General features: G+C 49.1%; 1 protein-coding gene across 1 annotated transcript in view; it reads left to right on the top strand.

The window, feature by feature from the left end:
* The window catches only part of DOCK3 (dedicator of cytokinesis 3), a 432,492-nt gene that overhangs the window by 402,490 nt on the left and 12,317 nt on the right, over nucleotides 1-17,685 (top strand). The window contains exons 38-48 of the mRNA XM_057706148.1: nucleotides 653-739; nucleotides 2,125-2,229; nucleotides 7,115-7,256; nucleotides 8,282-8,448; nucleotides 8,601-8,687; nucleotides 9,163-9,342; nucleotides 10,319-10,402; nucleotides 10,532-10,648; nucleotides 12,574-12,695; nucleotides 13,930-14,068; nucleotides 14,586-14,733. Of these exons, the coding sequence (XP_057562131.1) occupies nucleotides 653-739; nucleotides 2,125-2,229; nucleotides 7,115-7,256; nucleotides 8,282-8,448; nucleotides 8,601-8,687; nucleotides 9,163-9,342; nucleotides 10,319-10,402; nucleotides 10,532-10,648; nucleotides 12,574-12,695; nucleotides 13,930-14,068; nucleotides 14,586-14,733 (1,378 nt within the window). The remainder of the gene's footprint in view (nucleotides 1-652; nucleotides 740-2,124; nucleotides 2,230-7,114; nucleotides 7,257-8,281; nucleotides 8,449-8,600; nucleotides 8,688-9,162; nucleotides 9,343-10,318; nucleotides 10,403-10,531; nucleotides 10,649-12,573; nucleotides 12,696-13,929; nucleotides 14,069-14,585; nucleotides 14,734-17,685) is intronic.

Below are 17,685 nucleotides of genomic sequence, written 5' to 3'. Positions count from 1 at the left end.
TATTATATCACTTATATGTGGAATCTAAAAAAATTATACAAATGAACTCATTTACAAAACAGAAGGACTCACAGACATAGAAAACAAACTTATTGTTACAAAAGGGGAAAGGGTGGAGAAGGGATAAATTAGGAGTTTGGGATTAACAGATACACACTACTATATATAAAATAGATAAACAACAAGGACTTACTATATAGCACAGGGAACTACATTCAATATCTTATAATAACCTATCTGAAAAAGAATGTAGATGGTCTTATTTATATAACAGGATCACTTTACTGTATACCTGAAACTAACACAGTATTGTAAATCAACCACACTTCAACTTGAAAAAGTAAATTTTTTTATATAGGATAACTTCAGAGTAATGAAAGAGAGAATGGATGGGATAGTGCCTGTCCTTGACAAGGTAGTCAGGGAAAGGCCTCTTGGAAGTGGAAACATTTGAGTAGAAACCTGAAAGCTATGCCTTGAGCCAGAAAGCCACAATGCTGTTGTGTTCTCCACAAATTGGCTTTGAGCATATGTTCTTTGTGACATATGAGTTGCAAGAGGCCTTTGGTTGTGCCCTCTGATGTTTGATGTGGGCTTGGGCCGTTCCGAGAATGCCTGAGGTACTAAAGCCTTGTTCCTATTTCCGATGCAGAGCTGGGAGTTTGGGATCCCACTGTGCAGGGAGCTGGCATGTCAGTATGAGAGCCTCTACGATTATCAGAGCCTCAGCTGGATTCGGGTGAGCTTTGCCCCTTCCCCTACCCCAACTCTGAGTGGAGGTGCTAGCACTTTCCTGGCATCAACTTCTAAGGGCGCATTTACTGTGGACCCAGCCCTTGGTTTAGTGTTGTGGACAGTACAGGAGAAGCAGAAGCCAAGGTTCCTGCTCTCAAGATGCTTGCATTATGACTGGGGGATCCAAAACACACAGCCGACAAATGATTGTATGATCCAGACCCCAAGAGCCACTGGTGCTCAAGAAAGGGAGAAGCAGCGTATGCAGGATAGGATGGGAGGTTCAAGGAGAAGGTAGCAGCTCAGCTTCATGAAGAAGCTTTTCCTGAAGTTATTTTGTTCAGGTATGCTTCATCTGAAAATGTTGTAAGATCTTTCCCTGCCTTGGCTTGTGGTCAGTTCTAAGCAGCCAAGTAAAGGAAGTTCTTCTTCCCTTCTTTGATGCAAAATATTCAAAATTAAGCGAAATGGACTTTGAAGGTCTCCACCTAATTTTTTCCTAGTTGCTGGTGTTGGGTTTTGAATCGTAACAGCTGCTTAGATCATTGGCAAAGAGAAGTCAGGAGTCTCAGTTCATATTCCTTCTTCACCCTTGTCAGCATGTCTAGCTCTTCTGTGTTCCCTGATCCTGATCAGGATTTGGGCTTATATAATAGATGTGGTTCTCTAGCAGTAGCTTTTTGGCTGGTCTTTGAAGGCTGCTGCTCCCTGGCAGGCTGACTTGATTGAATGCATTAGGGCTATCTTCCCAGTCAAATTTCAGTGAGTTTATCTGAATCTGAAGCCAGGTCAGCCAAGACTAAAAAACTTATCAACCTTGGTAATGCCAGACATCATGGATATTAGTTCAACTTTTAAAGTTTAAAATCTCCTTAAATTGGGACCAGTACCAGTGATGCTGGTAACTAAGCCTTCCTCACTCTGTTAGCCACTTGAGTCAGATGATAAATGAACAAGAGCAATGCAGTTGGACTGATGGAAAATGGTGCCACCTGTAAGCAACACTAGCTTATACTCAATTGATGTAGTGAGTTATTAGTCAAAACCAGAAATTCCTGAGCAAAAAAAGGAAGTCATGTTAAATGTGTGCCCCTGAAAGTACAGGAAGCCTGAGTCTCTGTGGGGCTGGGTCTACTCGCTGGAAAGGAGACCCCAAGCAGCTTCTCAGGGCTGCTCCACCAGCAGGTGACAGTGGCAAGGGAAGGCTTCCTCTCCATCAGGCAGCTCCCCAGGGAGAGGCTGATCATGGCTAGGGGCTCAGTTTTTATCTAGACTGAGTCACCATGTTCTCTTTCCAAAAGACAGTGTCTACTTAGGCCTGGGAGAACTTGCTTTGGACACCACTAGCAGTCAAGCCAATCTGCAGGCAACTGCCTTTCTCGTTCACAGAAAATGGAGGCCAGCTACTATGACAACATCATGGAGCAGCAACGCCTGGAGCCTGAGTTCTTTCGGGTTGGCTTCTATGGCAGGAAGTTTCCTTTCTTCCTTCGGGTGAGTCCATTCAGGTAGTCATAAGAACTTCTATCATATTTTACACATTATTTATTTATTTATTTTATGTACATCTTTATTGGACTACAATTGCTTTCCAGTGTTGTGCTAGTTTCTGCTGTACAACACAGTGAACCAGCTCTGTGTATGCATATATCCTCATATCTCCTCCCTCTCGAGCCTCCCTCCCACTCTCCCTATCCCACCCCTCTAGGTTGTCACAAAGGACAGAGCTTATCTCCCTGTGGATGCAACAGCTTCCCACTAGCTATCTACTTTACATTTGGTAGTGTATATGTGTCATTGTTACTCTCTCACTGCGTCCCAGCCTCCCCTTCCCCCCTGCCGAGACCAGCTCGGCGACTCGAGGTGAGTGACGGGTGCCACAAGCTTGAAGAAGACACAGACACAGACTGAAGAGAAAGATGGGACCGGGGGACTCAAGACCTCTAGGATCAAGAGCCCTGCTGACTCATCCCAGGTTGCTTTTATTGAGTTCGTGGGCTAACATTCTCAGGTTACACTCATAAACAATCAAAGGCCTCACATGACTGGGGCAATGATCCTTGTTTGCCTCCTGGGTCCGAGCTGAGCAGGTGTGGATTTGAGCTGGGTGTGGAGAGCAAAACAGCCCTGGGGGCAGGAGACCTCTCTCAGATATTGGGGGTCTGTGTCCCACCCATGTTGGCCCCTCTGCGACTGTGCCTGTCTTAGGTTGTTCCTCCCTTGAGGAATCTTACCCGTCTCTGGCTAACCAGTCATCCTCCAGGGCCAAACACGGTGATATAAGGAAGGCTCTATGCACCACCCCTGTTGGCCCCTCTGCGGCTGTGCCTGTCTTAGGTTGTTCCTCCTCTGAGGAATCTTACCCGTCTTTGGCTAACCAGCCATCCTTCAGGACCAAACAGGGTGATATTAGTCTCCACACCCCGCACCCTCAGCTCCTCCACTGCTCAAGCAGGACATTCTGAATCCCATCGCTCGGCCCACATACTTCAACATTTTCAAGGTTACAAAAAGGTTCCCGAATGTCTTCCCACACCCCCCCACCCCCATGTTCTCTAGTCCATTCTCTACTTCAGTGTCTTTATTCTTGCTCTGCCACTATGTTCATCAGTACCATTTTTCTAGATTCCGTATATATGCATTAGCATACAGTATTTGTTTTTCTCTTTCTGACTTCACTCTGTATAACAGTCCGTCCACCTCACTACAAATAACTCAATTTCATTCCTTTTTATGGCTGAGTAATATTGCATTGTATATATGTACCACATCTTCCTTTATCCATTCATGTGTCGATGGACATTTAGGTTGTTTCCATGTCCTGGCTATAGTTTATTTATAACCTGGTGTTTTTGTTTTTAACCGTTTTCCTATTCTACTGAATACTTCTTTTTAAAGGACTGACCAGTCAACAAAAAGCATTTGGCTTTATTTGACTGGACTGGCTACCAACTTTAGACTCTGTTTCTCTCAGCAGTACTGTTTTGTAGCTACCTGGAATGTATAAGGGTGGTTTTCTTACCAAATCAACCAGGTTCCTGCAGGAAATGACCAGGGTGTAAGAATGTCCCGTAGTATGTTTAGAAACTTTCCAACTTATTTCCAGTGCCTGGAATCCTCCACTGTGACTGTTCTCAGCCAGACAGGACATCAGTACAGCCCTGACCACGACAGTAGGCTGTGCAGCCAGGGTGGAGAACTGTGGATTTGAGAGATGTCAGAGGATAGTCCCCCTTGCTCCTGGGGTTTGTGGGAGCTGCCAAACATTGGGTTTGGCTGTGGAAAGCCTTTCCCGGCAGCCAGTTCTCTGGCCCATGATGATTACAGCGATTTTCCCCACCATTGTTGGAAAGCCTGAGCTGGGTTATAAACAGAGTGGAAGGAATGACTGAACATAGACATACTGACACCAGTTGCGATTTTTTTTGTCTTTATCCAGCACAACCCACAGGCTCCAGGAGGAGTCAGCTTGGGCGTGCAGGTTGTAACCCATAGGGATTCGTTGTTCTCAGGTGACCTAAATGAAGTTGTGCTAATGAAAGAGCCTTAGGGCTGCAATTGAGACCTAAGACTAGCTCTGATTGTCCACAATTCCAATATTGTACTAAGGTTCAGTGTCCCAGAAGCAGCTGGGAAAATTCATAGGATTCCTTTAATGTGTTTGGGATCCTATCTTATTGGAGAAATTGCTTTAGCTAGTGAGCAATAAGAAGCTTGGTATCTCATTGAAGGTCAACTGAGCTTAATGGCTCCTTTAAAAAAGCCAGTCTGCCAAGCAACAGAGTCCAGGTTGACCACATTTCACATGTAAGGCAGGTCAACATGCAGATTTCTTGGGCAGTAATCATTCTAGGCTAAAAAGAAAAATGATTTCTATAGGAACTAGTAATAGTGACGGGACAGCAAACACTCTCTGCCTGATCGTGATTCCCAGAAGGCTCTAATTCTATTCCACGAGAGTGTTTCTAGTAGCAGAATGTGAATGAGTAGAGGATCTCCTCAGGACACTGGACCTCCTTCACTCTCTAAGGACCATTCAGTCCAGGCATATCAGAAGCAGCACGTTTGTTGCCCCCATCAGCATAGACCATACAACAGCACTGGGGGTAGAGGTCAACAGATGAGAAAGAAGGAATAGTACAAAAATTAGAAGCCAAACGCATCTCTAGAAAACCCTTTGATAAGCTAATGATTCTAGCCCTGTAACATTTCTTTCTCATTTTATCTTTGCAAATTATGCTTTATTGTCATTTTATTCTCCTTGTTTAGTCCCACAATTTGTACATCATCGACCAGGTTTTACTCCAGAACGTCGTTATTTTGGTTATTACAAAATCAGGCCCTGGTGTTCCCCATTTCTGTCTATCAAGCAGGAGGTCTCCATCATGGTTCCACCCGGCTCCCACCCCTCATGTTCATGTCACGGGGAACATCAGTGTCTCAGGGCTCTCAGCTTCCTGACAAGTAGGGCCTGGCATAGAATCTGCATCTGAGCCATTCATATAATGTTTGCAAGTGACAGTCTCAATGTTCAGATGTGGTTTCAAGGGTGCCAGTGACGGAGGAAAGATAACAAAGGATGTTAGGAAATATCACCCGTCAGTCCATCCTCATTTCCACGTGAGGAGCTATGTTTCTTGCATACAGATCCGCCTGGTCTGGCTACATGTTGCGTTCCCTTCCCTCAGCTGCTCCGTTCATCTGTGGCAGATGGAGTAGGTCCAGTGGAGGTAACCATTTGCCTTGCAAATGGCAAGGACAAAGTGGAAAGCAGTGGCAGCCAGCTCTGTCTCATGTGGGGATGCTGGGGCTCTCACCTGAGCAGACTTAAAACCAGCAACCAGCCTCAAGGTCAATGCCATGTGCGTTCCTCCTGCTGGTCTTCCCCAGAATACTAGGCTACTCTTTCACCTTCCCTGAATACATAGGCCACCTATTACTCTAGCTCTGTCAGTTTGAATTCTCTGGACCATCTGCCCGTCTTGCTTCACAAATGTGGATTATCTGCTAATCTTCATGGAGACAGGAAAACATCCAGCCCTCCCTCCTTGGGGGAATTTCTGTTTCTCTTCATTTGACGCATGAACAGACACTGGTGAGGATTGTACATTTGTGAGTGGATGTGAAAAGGCCAGTTCTTCACAGTTACTTTCTTTGTCAGTTCTCTTTATGAAGCAGGGGACTTAGAAATGTCCCTTGCTGTCCTCTGTTCCACCAGAGAGGCCAGTCTCTCCTCCTGACCTTGACTTCCCTTCCAGTGTTGGCCTTCCATTCTGATCCATCTGGACATGTAGCCTAGCCTTAGCTGAGTTCTCCCATAGTAAGAGAAGACGTGAAAAGTGGGCAAAATTCCTGTTCCAAAACGGCTGAGGTCATCCACAGCCTGGCCTGTGATTATCCCTATCCCGAGAAGCGTGGGGCTGGCCCTGTGGAACCTCTCTCTCCCCTTTCCTCTGAAGACATGCCAAGAGGGGCTGCCAATGCCTGACACCATTTGTCAACGTGAATCTGGTGAGGTAGCTAGGCAGGCAGACAGATGTCAGCAGAGGGCTTCAGAGGAGCCTTCTTCAGCCACTCACTGTTGACCAGCTGTGAGTTAGGCAGAGCAACAGGGTGGAAGGTGCCTTGTCATGCCTTCATGTCCACAAAGAGAAAAACTGAGACTTAACCCGTACCAAGTATGATGTAATATGAGGTGTTAAGAGATGTGTAGTTGGAATGATGTTCTGCTGACACAGTTGCAAAGGAATTGCTGCCAGACGGGTTGATTCATGCCCACTGGACACTGGGCAGTGTTTAGACTGTTTCTCCAGCTGGTAAAAGTGCTCCTACAAAAAGCACAGACCTGATTACCCCCCTTTTTTAAGTTACTTGGCGGCGCGCATAGTGACACTCCTTGGCACACACCTGCAGACCTCTTCAGTTGCCCTCCCACCAGTTCTCCCCAAGCAGCTTCTCTCTAGCTGTGCCTTTTCCTGTCTTGCTTGTTGCCCTGGTTGTCACTGTACCCACATAGATTGCCCCCACTCTTCTCTACTACACTAACCCAGGTGGGCCTTCCAGGACTCTTTTTCAGGCATGGCTGTTTCCAAAATCCCACCCCCGCCCCCACTTGCATCTGTTTTTGTGTGAGGAGCCCTCCCTCCCACGAGCTTCCTGCAGCCTGTGCCCTGCCTCCCGCCCCGGACTGCCACACCACAGTGCAGTTCTCCCTTCTGCTGTTCCTCGCCTTTCTTGACCATTGTCTCCCTTAGGGCAGAGACTGAGTGCTGTGCCCTGTGCCTGCCACAGGGGCTCCTAGGACACGTCTGTGAGACCAGGAGGTGGGGGAAGGGCAGCTGCAGGCACGGCATAGAGTGTGCTCTCCTGTTTGTGGCAGAACAAAGAATATGTGTGCCGTGGCCATGACTACGAGAGGCTGGAGGCCTTCCAGCAGAGGATGCTCAGCGAGTTCCCACAGGCCGTCGCCATGCAGCACCCCAACCACCCTGATGACACCATCCTGCAGTGTGATGCCCAATGTATCTTTTGACACTTGGTAGGGGAAGGAGGGCTGGGATCCTGGGAGGTGAGGCCCACCCAGTCAGCTGCCCCTCTGCCATGTCGTTGGCCATACAGGCCAGGTTAGCTATAAGTCCTGAAGCAGAGTATGTCCTCATTACTGACTGACACTTAGCAGGGCACTCGTGCCTCACAGAGGAGATAGTGGTATACCCTTAGCCTTGGGGGCCTGGTCATCAGCTGAGCTTCAGGGGGTCCTTTATCCCTCTGGTTGGCTGCTGCCAGTACCTTAGTCCCCACCCTGCCCTGTGAAGGATCTGCCTAGGCAGCCAGCAGCGATCGCTGTGGACTCTTGCCACAGGGATACCCCACGTCTGTGCCCTGCTCCACTCCCACATGCATCTGTTGTTACCCTGGGCCTTTGTCAGGAGGACTGGGGCACAGCTCTGGGGTTGGGGGCAGAGGGAGTCGGGGAGGAGACGGGGAGTGCCCGTGGTCTTGGGGACACTTGGCAGTCTGAATACAAACACTGACCTGCCCCTCGTTCTCCACACACAGCTTCCTTGAAGACCTCATGACAGTCACTGTGACTGGGGCAAGCTTGTTCCAGAGAGAGGAGGGCAGTTAGACACCCATATGTTCTCTCTCCACCAAGATCTCAAAGAGTATTTTGTTAAAATGTTGTTTTGCAGTAAATACAGTTTACGCACAGGCCCTTGCAGCTTTTTCATTTCTGTAGGGTGGGCGCCTGCATTCTCCTGACCCCTTTCCCTTCTTCTTAAGGGGGCACTGGAGAACACCTAGCTGTTGGCATCTCACCTTGACTGAGTGCTCAGGAGACTCACTGCTGGAGTAGGGAGGTGGGCAGATAGGAACACTGGGTCTAACTGTGTTTGGCTCTGATCTGCCCCTTGAAATGCTGCTGCTGCCAGTGGGGAACAGGGGCTGTGGTTTTCTTCTCTTTTTTGGGGGGCTGACAGGGGTCAGCCACTCAGGTCCATCTCCCTTTCAATCTTTCTGGGTTTCACCTTCACTTCCTGCCCAGACTTGCAGATCTATGCAGTGACACCCATTCCAGATTATGTGGACGTCCTGCAGATGGACAGGGTCCCAGATCGCGTCAAGAGCTTCTACCGTGTCAACAATGTGAGGAAGTTCCGGTACGACAGGCCTTTTCACAAAGGCCCCAAGGACAAGGAGAATGAATTCAAGGTGAACAAATCTAGGGAAGCAGGGGCAGAGCTTATAGCGAGACCGGGGCAAGCCCCACTTTCTCAGGAGCTCACCAGTGTCTTACCCTTCAGGCAGGCGGGGCATGGTAAAAATCACCTAATGGCCTGAACCTGCCTGTGCCCTCCCTGCAGAGCCTGTGGATCGAGCGCACCACGCTGACCCTGACGCACAGTTTGCCTGGCATCTCTCGGTGGTTCGAAGTGGAGAGGAGGGAGCTGGTGAGACATGTTTCAGATGGGGCTGATTTTCCCAGATCTTTCCTCAGTCCTTGCTTTGGGGGCCTTTCTCTAAGGACTGAAGAGAGAAAGAGTGCTTTGGCCACCTGCCTGGCCTAGGCTGCCACAGGCAATCCTATGCTGGAGGCTTTGTGCACCTTCCTTCTCTCATTTAATATTCACAACACGCCTAGGCAGCAAGTATTTTTTTTCCTCACAATTTACAAATGCAGAAGCTATTCTCTGAAGCCCAGGAAGCCAGAGACCTCTGACTTCAGAACTTGGGCTCTTCACTATTTACTGTACTTCTAAGTGCTTACAAATCAGAAGAGCAAATCAGAAAGGGCTCAGGGAGTCTCAAGTCCACAGGAACAAGGGCAGGGAATCAACATCACAGGTCATAGATCCCTGCTGTCAAGACTGGTGAGGGAGGGGTTGTCATTGTGCCTGGGATGACACCATTGCTGTGTGCCCCCAGGTGGAGGTGAGCCCCCTGGAGAATGCCATCCAAGTGGTTGAGAATAAGAACCAGGAGCTGCGGGCCCTGATCAGCCAGTATCAGCACAAACAGGTGCATGGCAACATCAACCTGCTCAGCATGTGCCTGAATGGTGTCATTGATGCCGCTGTCAACGGAGGCATTGCACGCTACCAAGAGGTGAGCTGGGGCCCCAGACCAAACCCTAGCTGGGAAAGCGGTTCTCAGATGCCTCTTCTTGAGGTTCCAGCCTCTAAGGGCAGCCTTCGGAACAGGCCCTCTCCTGGCTGTGCCTCAGCTGACCGAGGATGGTCCTGGGATGAGGCTTTAAGCTCCCGCCACTCCCTATTTCCATGGCACAGCTCTCTGATGGGGCCTTTTCTTCCTTTTTATTCTCTGAACTCTGACAGCTGGGTAGTCCATCTGATTACGGAAGGATGTTAAGTGGCCTCCAAGAGGAGCCCTAGAGCCCAGCCCTTCACAAGGAGCAAGCTGTGGGCTGGCTTAGAGACTAGCCCCCGGGGTTCCCTGGTGGTGCAGCGGTTAAGATGCAGGGACATGGGTTCGAGCCCTAGTCCAGGAAGATCCCACATGCCGCGGAGCAGCTAAGCCCATGTGCCATAACTACTGAGCCTGTGCTCTAGAGCCCGTAAGCCACAACTGTTGAGCCCACATGCCACAGCTACTGAAGCGCATGCGCCTAGAGCTTGTGCTCTGCAACAAGAGAAGCCACTGTAATGAGAAGCCCACACACCACAATGAAGAGTAGCCCCCACTTTCCTCAACTAGAGAAAGCCTGCACAGCAGCAGCAAAGACTCAACACAGCCAATAAATAAATAAGTAAATAAATTTATTTATTTATTTTAAAAAAAGAGACTAGCCCCCTTACCCTGGCCACCAGCCCTGCCTGCCCAACCCAGGCTCCATGAAGGACTGGGACCAGCATTCAGGCTTAGATTACTTGGCCACCTTCAGTCCTTCTTAGATACAAAAAAACATACCTGTGATTGCTCTAGGTTCAAGCAGGCCAAGCTAGAGGTACGTTGGTGTGCATATCTGTTAGGAGGCAGCCCGGCTGCCTTTTCAGGTGGCACCTTCAGACCCTAAGTAGTAGCCCTGGGAAGAGTCTTCCTGACTTGGCCTCTCCTTTCACAGGCCTTCTTTGATAAAGATTACATCACCAAGCACCCAGGAGATGCTGAGAAGATCACCCAGCTTAAGGAACTCATGCAAGAGCAGGTATGTCTTGCCGGGATTAGAGGCCAGTGTGTAGGAGGGTAAGGCTCGGCACCACAGGATAGCTGGATAGCTGCAGCACCAAGGTCTGCTTCCTGGCTAACAGAGTGGCCTTATCTATCACCCTAATAGGTCCATGTCCTTGGAGTCGGGCTGGCAGTTCATGAGAAGTTCGTGCACCCAGAAATGCGCCCTCTGCATAAGAAGCTGATTGATCAGTTCCAGATGATGCGAGCCAGTCTCTACCACGTAAGCTGATCCCTGTCCTGTCCCTGCTGCAGTATAACCAGGTGTCACTTCCTCCAGACCTGTGCAGCAAGCCAAAAGAAGGCGGGTGGGAAGAGAGAGTGGAGAGGCTAATGTGAAGGAAAAGCTGTTCTCACCACAGAATAGCAGGAGGCAGAGGTGGGTGCTCTGTCCAGGAGAAGGATGCCCAGGATCCTCTTATTCACTTCCTCCCTAAGGAGGAGTCATATTCAAGGACAGAGAATGTTTTTTCAATGCACTGTGCCAGTGAAGAGAGATTTTCATAAGAGGAGGAAAAGAGCTAAAGCAGCGGTTCCCAACCTTTTTGGCACCAGGGACCGGTTTCATGGAAGACAGTTTCTCCGTGGGTGGGGGATGATGGTTCAGACAGTATTGTGAGCCATGGGGAACAGCAGATGAAGCTTCGCTTGCTCACCTGCTGCTCACCTCCTGCTGTGCAGCCCAGTTCCTAACAGGCCACAGACTGTTACCAGGGTCTGCGGCCCGGAGGTTGGGGACCTCTGAGCTAAAGTATGTGGCCCACATGCAGGGATCTCTTTGGAGATATTTTTCATCCCAAGAACCTACAGAGGTAAGGCACAACCTGAGCCAGCCTTCTCTCCTCCCTCTCCCTCTTTTCCCTCTCTTTCCCCTTCCCCTTTAACCCCCTGCCTCCCCTCCCTCCCTCTTTCTCCATCATGTCTGGTGACCCAGGCTCACATCCGAGAACGCCTAGGGTGGGCGGTACTTTTGTACTGGCTTCTCTTAGAGGGGTCAGGCATGTTTGGGGGCTGGCCCAGGCCCCAGAAGTTCTCCCTGACTCCTAGGTCTTCATGGCAGGGTTTGACCCAAGGACTGATGCACACAAGCAGAAGCAGGGCCTGTATTCCAGGGCTAGTTTCCCTCCAGAGGTCTTACAGGGAATGCTGGCTGGCTGAGAGTAGGGTTCAGGTGGTCTTGAGTGCAAACTTCTGGTCTCTCTGTGTGCAAACTTCCCCATCATAGCAGGTGACCCAGGGAAGCTAGAGCCTGGCCACCGGGGGAGTGGGAGCTCTCTAGCATGCAGGCTGTCAGGTCACTGCAGAAAAAAGCACAAAATGCTCGCCCACATACCTCAGGGTCTCCAGAGCACACATGGAGATGTCCTCTCTGGCTGCAGAAGCACATTTCAGCCTTCTACATACTTGAGAAGCAGGGGATGGGAAACCTCCTGCTTCTTCAAGCCAAGCTCAGAAACATCCCCAGTGGAGTTAGGGCCCACAGATTGTGAAGGACTTCTAGAAACCTGGACAGTTGTAGTTTGTTTCCTCATAGTTGCAAACAGGGACACAAACCAATGTGCTGTCACCAAGGAGGATTTGGGATCAAAAGTTTCTGCCAAGATGTCTACGTACTTAATTTAATTATGCTAAAATAGAGCTGTGCTGTTTTCCAGTTACTTGCATCAGGATTTGTGTCCTGACACCCCATAGACTGTGTCTCAGACAACTTAACCCAGGTCCCTAGGAGCTGGACCATTTACCAATCCAGTAAACCCAGCTCCAGTCCCTGTGTAAGAGGGGCCCGCCACCTGGCAGGCGGTACACAGCTCTTCCTTTCCTGTTCCCAGCTCTTGTTCTGCTTTTTCTAGAGTGAGAAAGCCTGTTAACACACTCTTATGAACTCAGACCAACCTCAACCTACTCCAGATGTGGGTCGACCTAGGCCTTACAACCTCTGGTCTAGGCCATGGTGTGATTAGGAGGGTGCTTTAGTCGTGAAGGGGTCACTGCCTAAAAGAAGCCAGTAGTTCAGGTTCAGCCAACAGTATATGATTCTTTTTTTTCTTTTATATTCCTGCCACCAGCCTGCTCTTCCCTCTCACCCCTTAGTTACTTATTTATTCTTAATTCCTTATGTATTATGAAGGGGCATTCATTTCTCAACAGGAGTTTCCGGGTTTGGACAAGCTAAGTCCTGCATGTTCAGGCACCAGCACCCCGCGGGGAAATGTCCTAGCATCCCATAGCCCCATGAGCCCCGAGAACATCAAGATGACCCACAGGCACAGGTATGGCCTTAGGGCTGAGAAGGGTCCCCTCCGCAAAGGTAAGTCTGAATGTCAAAGATCAGAGCAAGGAAGTCCAGAATAGTGCTTGTGTGTACTCACATGCCCTGTGACCCATGTGCACAGCAAACACATAGCTCCTGCTGCAGGATCTGCACTCTGCATCCACTCATCCTGGGTGACAGGCGTGTACATGGTATTGTGGGAACATGGAGGAGGGGACATTTGGGGTAAGTCTTGAAGGATAAGTAGAAGTTTGCTGGGCCAAAAAGAGTTGGTGTTAGGAAGGTGATAGAGCAAGATCCAGGCTAATGTGCAGATGCCTCAAGATATGAGCAAGCCGGTCTGCTCAGCACTCTAGGTAGAGCCAAGTGGCTGGAGTGTGGGATTCCAGGGCCTGGAAGGGGGCTGGGACCAGCTCTAGATGGGCTCTGTTCATTCAGGCCTTTGGACTGGATCCCAAGGGGAATGAGGATCACCAGTTGGTTTTAAGGAAGAGAACAGCATGGTGATGTGGATATCAAGGTGTGGCTGCTCTGCACTTAGGAGTCATGGTCGCCAGGGCTCCACTGGGGAGACTCCAAGTCTTCAAGGCAGGAAGGCCAGGCCAGGGGATGAGCCTGGAGAGGAGCCCACTTAAGTTTGCTTTCCAAGGTGGGCAGCAAGTCAGCACAGAGTAAGCACTCAGCAAATGAGAAGGAACGAATGAATGGGGGGCTGCCTAGAATTGATAGAACTGTTGGCAAGCCTGTGGCCACAGAGATGGAAGGAGGCCAACAGATGGTTCACAGGTAGCTATTTTGATAGCTTCCCCAAACTAGGAAGACACCCTGACCTAGGAGCAGATCCCAGCAGGGGGTGGGCGCTGGCTCAGAGAAACACCCCATAGCAAGGAGGACCTAGGATCCTTGACCCAAGTCGGCATATCTCTTTCATTCCTCCTGGGACACTGTTGATGTCATCAGACTGAGTGGCCATAAACCATTTAACTCTAGGTCGAAGCTATGCCAGGCTACTGTTGACCCTCCCAGACCAGGGGCTCCTGAGCAACAGGGTGGGGTTCAGGACTGCTCCAGGCCTCAGACAGGTATGAGCATTGGCTGTGGGACCTTCCAGACCAGTGATGGCTAAGGCTTGGGGATGACTGTTTCACACACCCATGACTCTCCCCACTCCACCTAGCAAAGTCTCTCAGCTCCAGACCTGACTCCTCCCTATCTCCCATTCTTGTTCACAGCCCCATGAACTTGATGGGCACCGGCCGCCATTCATCATCCTCTCTCTCCTCACACGCATCTAGTGAAGCTGGAAATGTGGTGATGTTGGGTGACAGCTCCATGGGCGAGGCCCCCGAGGACCTGTACCACCACATGCAGGTACCAGAGCTGTCCACGGAGAATGGGCTGGGGCACCACACCTGGAGGACTCACCTCTCTGCTGGCTGGTCTGGCCTGAGGACTGGCATCCCTGCCTAGTTCTCTAGTTCCTGAATTCAGAATACCCAGAGCTAGCAAAACTGTCTTTCCTCCACACCATCCCATGTTATACTTCCCAGGCCTTATTTCCCAAGAAGGAAATCTAGTTTCAGTCCTGGCTGCTCTTAGAGATCCCATGGGAAAGCTCCTCTGACAGATTGCCCTCCTGTGTGGCATCCTGAATGGTTAAGTCTAGCCTCCTCCATGGGCACCATCACTAGAGTCTACCCAACAACCCTGCTCCTTTGGGGCTATGGGTGACATTAGTGCTGGCCATCAGCCTGGCCTCCATCAGGGCAAGGGTACAGCATCAGACACTGGGTCTGGGCACCTCATGGCATGAAGAAGCCAACTCTGGGCCGGTCCTACAATCCCGGCCATTCAGACCTATATCCTGCTAATTTTTCTCCCTTTGCAGCTCGCGTATCCCAACCCCAGGTACCAGGGCTCAGTCACCAACGTCTCTGTTCTGTCCTCGTCCCAGGCAAGCCCTTCTTCCTCCAGCCTGAGTTCCACTCACTCAGCACCATCCCAGATGATTACCTCTGCCCCTTCCAGTGCCCGAGGTAAGGACGGCAGGGCGCTGCTTGCAGAAGGGAGAGGAGAGAGCCTCATGGGTCCCACTTGTCCTCCTCTCATCTGTGGCTATGTTTTTGAAAGCGGCCCTGTGACTTAGAGAATGCTCACCTGTGCTATTAGCACCAAGGACTCGAGGGTTCCTACCTCCAAATCTTTTCCTCTGGCTGGCTTCAGACCCTGCTCGGAGCAGTGGTTGCAGCTCTGCTGCCACCAAGGTAGCTAACCATCACGTCTCCACCTCAGTAAGGGGACACACAGCCTAGGAGAAAGCTCAGTTCTTTTCCACTGAAGTGTTTAAAAGAATAAAGCTCAAAGTTAGGGCAAAAGTGAGTTTTGTTTTGAGTAATCAAACATGATGAAAAAGTATGAAAATTAAATTTGAAGACTAAAATTAACCCTGGAAAATATTATTCTAAACAGTAACAGCAACCAAAAAATCTTTGTTCAGTTGGGAAAAGCTTAATCAGGAGAGATGGCTCTGTAAAAAGCTATTTACTTTGCCAATTACTGCTTGATTTCTTATTCAGTTGAATAAATATTGTTCCAAGAGCCAGCATCTTTTTCACATTCTGATTCTAGTTCCCACAGTGAAATTTGATTCTCTGTCCTATTATATTTATTTATTTGTTTGTTTGTTATTTTTGGCTGTGTCATGTCTTCGTTGAGGCATGAGGGATCATTCGTTGTGTGGTGCATGGCATGTTTTCTCTTCTCTAGTTGTGGTGCAATCTCAGGGCACATGGGCTCTGTAGTTGTGGCACCCAGGTTCCAGAGTGCGTGGGCTCTGTAGTTTGTGTCACGCGGGCTCCCTAGTTGAGGCACGCAAGCTCAGTACTTGTGGCACATGGGCTTAGTTGCCTTGTGGCATGTGGGATCTTAGTTCCCTGACCAGGGATTGAACCCTCATCCCCTGCATTGGAAGGTGGATTCTTTACCTCTGGACCACCAGGGAAGTCCCTGATTCTCTATCCTTTTAGATAAAAACATTTGCAGTGGAATGGAAATTAGCTATGGTGACTAAGATCTAGTGTTTCCCAGGGTTGGCTGTGCAGAATAGTAGCAGAAGAGAGTGGTGAGCTTACCAACCAGTCACTGGCTGTTGCTTCCAGGCTTCAGAGGGATAGAATCTCTTTGTTCTTCTCATTATTATGAAGACAAAGAGAAATAGCACAAATGTATGACATAGAGGGTCATTAAGGGAAAAAAAAAAAAAACACCTCTTCTTTCATAGCACACAAACCTGAAAGGTCTACAGTAGGAGTGCTGGAGAGAGATGCAGTGGCCAACTGGGAAAAGCCTCAGCAGATAGCAGAAGGGGGATAAGGCTGCAACAGATGCAATTACAGACTTTCACCTGAAGCATCCAGCCCAACCCCTCATTTCCTATGGAGGAAACAGGTCCAGTGAGAGGGGCTTAAGGCCATCCAACCAGTTCATGGCCAAGTTGAATTTGGAGTTGAGTCTTTACACTTGCCAGCCCTCAGTCTGATGAGCATTCCACTTCTGTGGCTGCCTTCCTAACATGGACTAAGGCACTCAGAAAAGGGGAGCCAGCATTTGGAAGCAGGTATTTCTAGTGTTAAAGAAAAGTGATCCAACAAATGTGTACATGTTGAAGATTTGTCAGTATGTGAGGGCTGCAAACATAGAGAAGGAATGGTGATTTGTGTTATAAAATATAAAGAAGGCAAAAAGATGGTTTGGGGAATGAAAAGGAAGGAAACCCTGAGAAGTCAGCCATGAATGCTGTAGTGGAGGTTAGCATTTGCAGTGTCTTAAGGTAATGCTCCTGAACAGAGCTGCAGAGACAGATTTTGTAATCTAATCTGTGTGTGGGTTTTTTCCTAACCTGAACACTCTCTAAGATATACTCAGCCATATCTGATTCTTTATCTGGGTATTCTTGCTTTAGTCAGATCTTTGAACCATGATAGGTGATAAAAACAGAGCATCAAAGGATGGACATTTTAACTCACTTCCACTCTAACATTGCTCAGACACTTCCTCTAGGCAGTGCCTGGTACTCGGTGCCCTGGAGAAGACAAAGACACCATCAGGGACCTCACAGGCTGGCTGGTACCACCTTTGTCCTTCCAGTTAACTGTTCACTCATCAAGCTTTTACGAGTGCTCAGTCAGAAGTCCGCATCGCTCTTGCACCATCAGAATTGAATAGAGAGAAGTTATGTTCTCCCTGTTTGGAAGTAATTCCTCTTTATTTCAAGTGGCTTGGTTATCAATTGCTGCATAATAAACCACGAACCAAAAGGTAGTGGCTTAAAACAACAATTTACTATCATCTTGCATGGTTGTGTGGGTTAACAGGGCTCACTGAGCAATTCTCAGTTGCAGTGTCTTGTGAGCTTACAGTCATATGTCATCGGGGGCTGGAATCATCTCAGGACCCAACTAGGCTGGACATCCAAGATGGCTCGCTCATGTGGCTGGCAGTTGATAGTACCTGTCAGCTGGGAGCTCAGCTGGGGCTGTCAACCTAAATCCCTACGCATGACTTCTCTCTGTAGCTTGAGCTTCTCACAGCATGTGCCTGACTTTCCCCAGAGCAGGCATTCCAAGACACCAGGCAAAAGCTGCAAGGCTTCTTATTACCCAGCCTTGGAAGTCCCAGAACATCTCTTTTGCCACATTCTGTTGGTTAATCAAGTCACCAAGGCCAACCCAGATCCCAGGGTGGGGAATAAGACTGCACGTCATGATGTGAGGAGTGGCATGTGTGTTTTGGGAGGGAAGGCATTGATGACCGCCATCTCTGGGGATAAGCTATTGTGATGGCCAAACTCCAGAATATCATATAGTGAAAGGCTGATAGAAGCCCCCTCCCTTTCTGGAGTAGATACGAAGTACAGAAGTAAACAAAATGGTTAAATAGAACTGAGCCCAAAGCAGGGAATCATGATAAGAGCAGAGGCTATTAAGAAA

Source organism: Hippopotamus amphibius, chromosome 13, assembly GCF_030028045.1.
Source record: "Hippopotamus amphibius kiboko isolate mHipAmp2 chromosome 13, mHipAmp2.hap2, whole genome shotgun sequence".
In the NCBI taxonomy this organism is placed as follows: domain Eukaryota; kingdom Metazoa; phylum Chordata; class Mammalia; order Artiodactyla; family Hippopotamidae; genus Hippopotamus; species Hippopotamus amphibius.
This window is presented reverse-complemented; position numbering and strand designations above follow the sequence as displayed.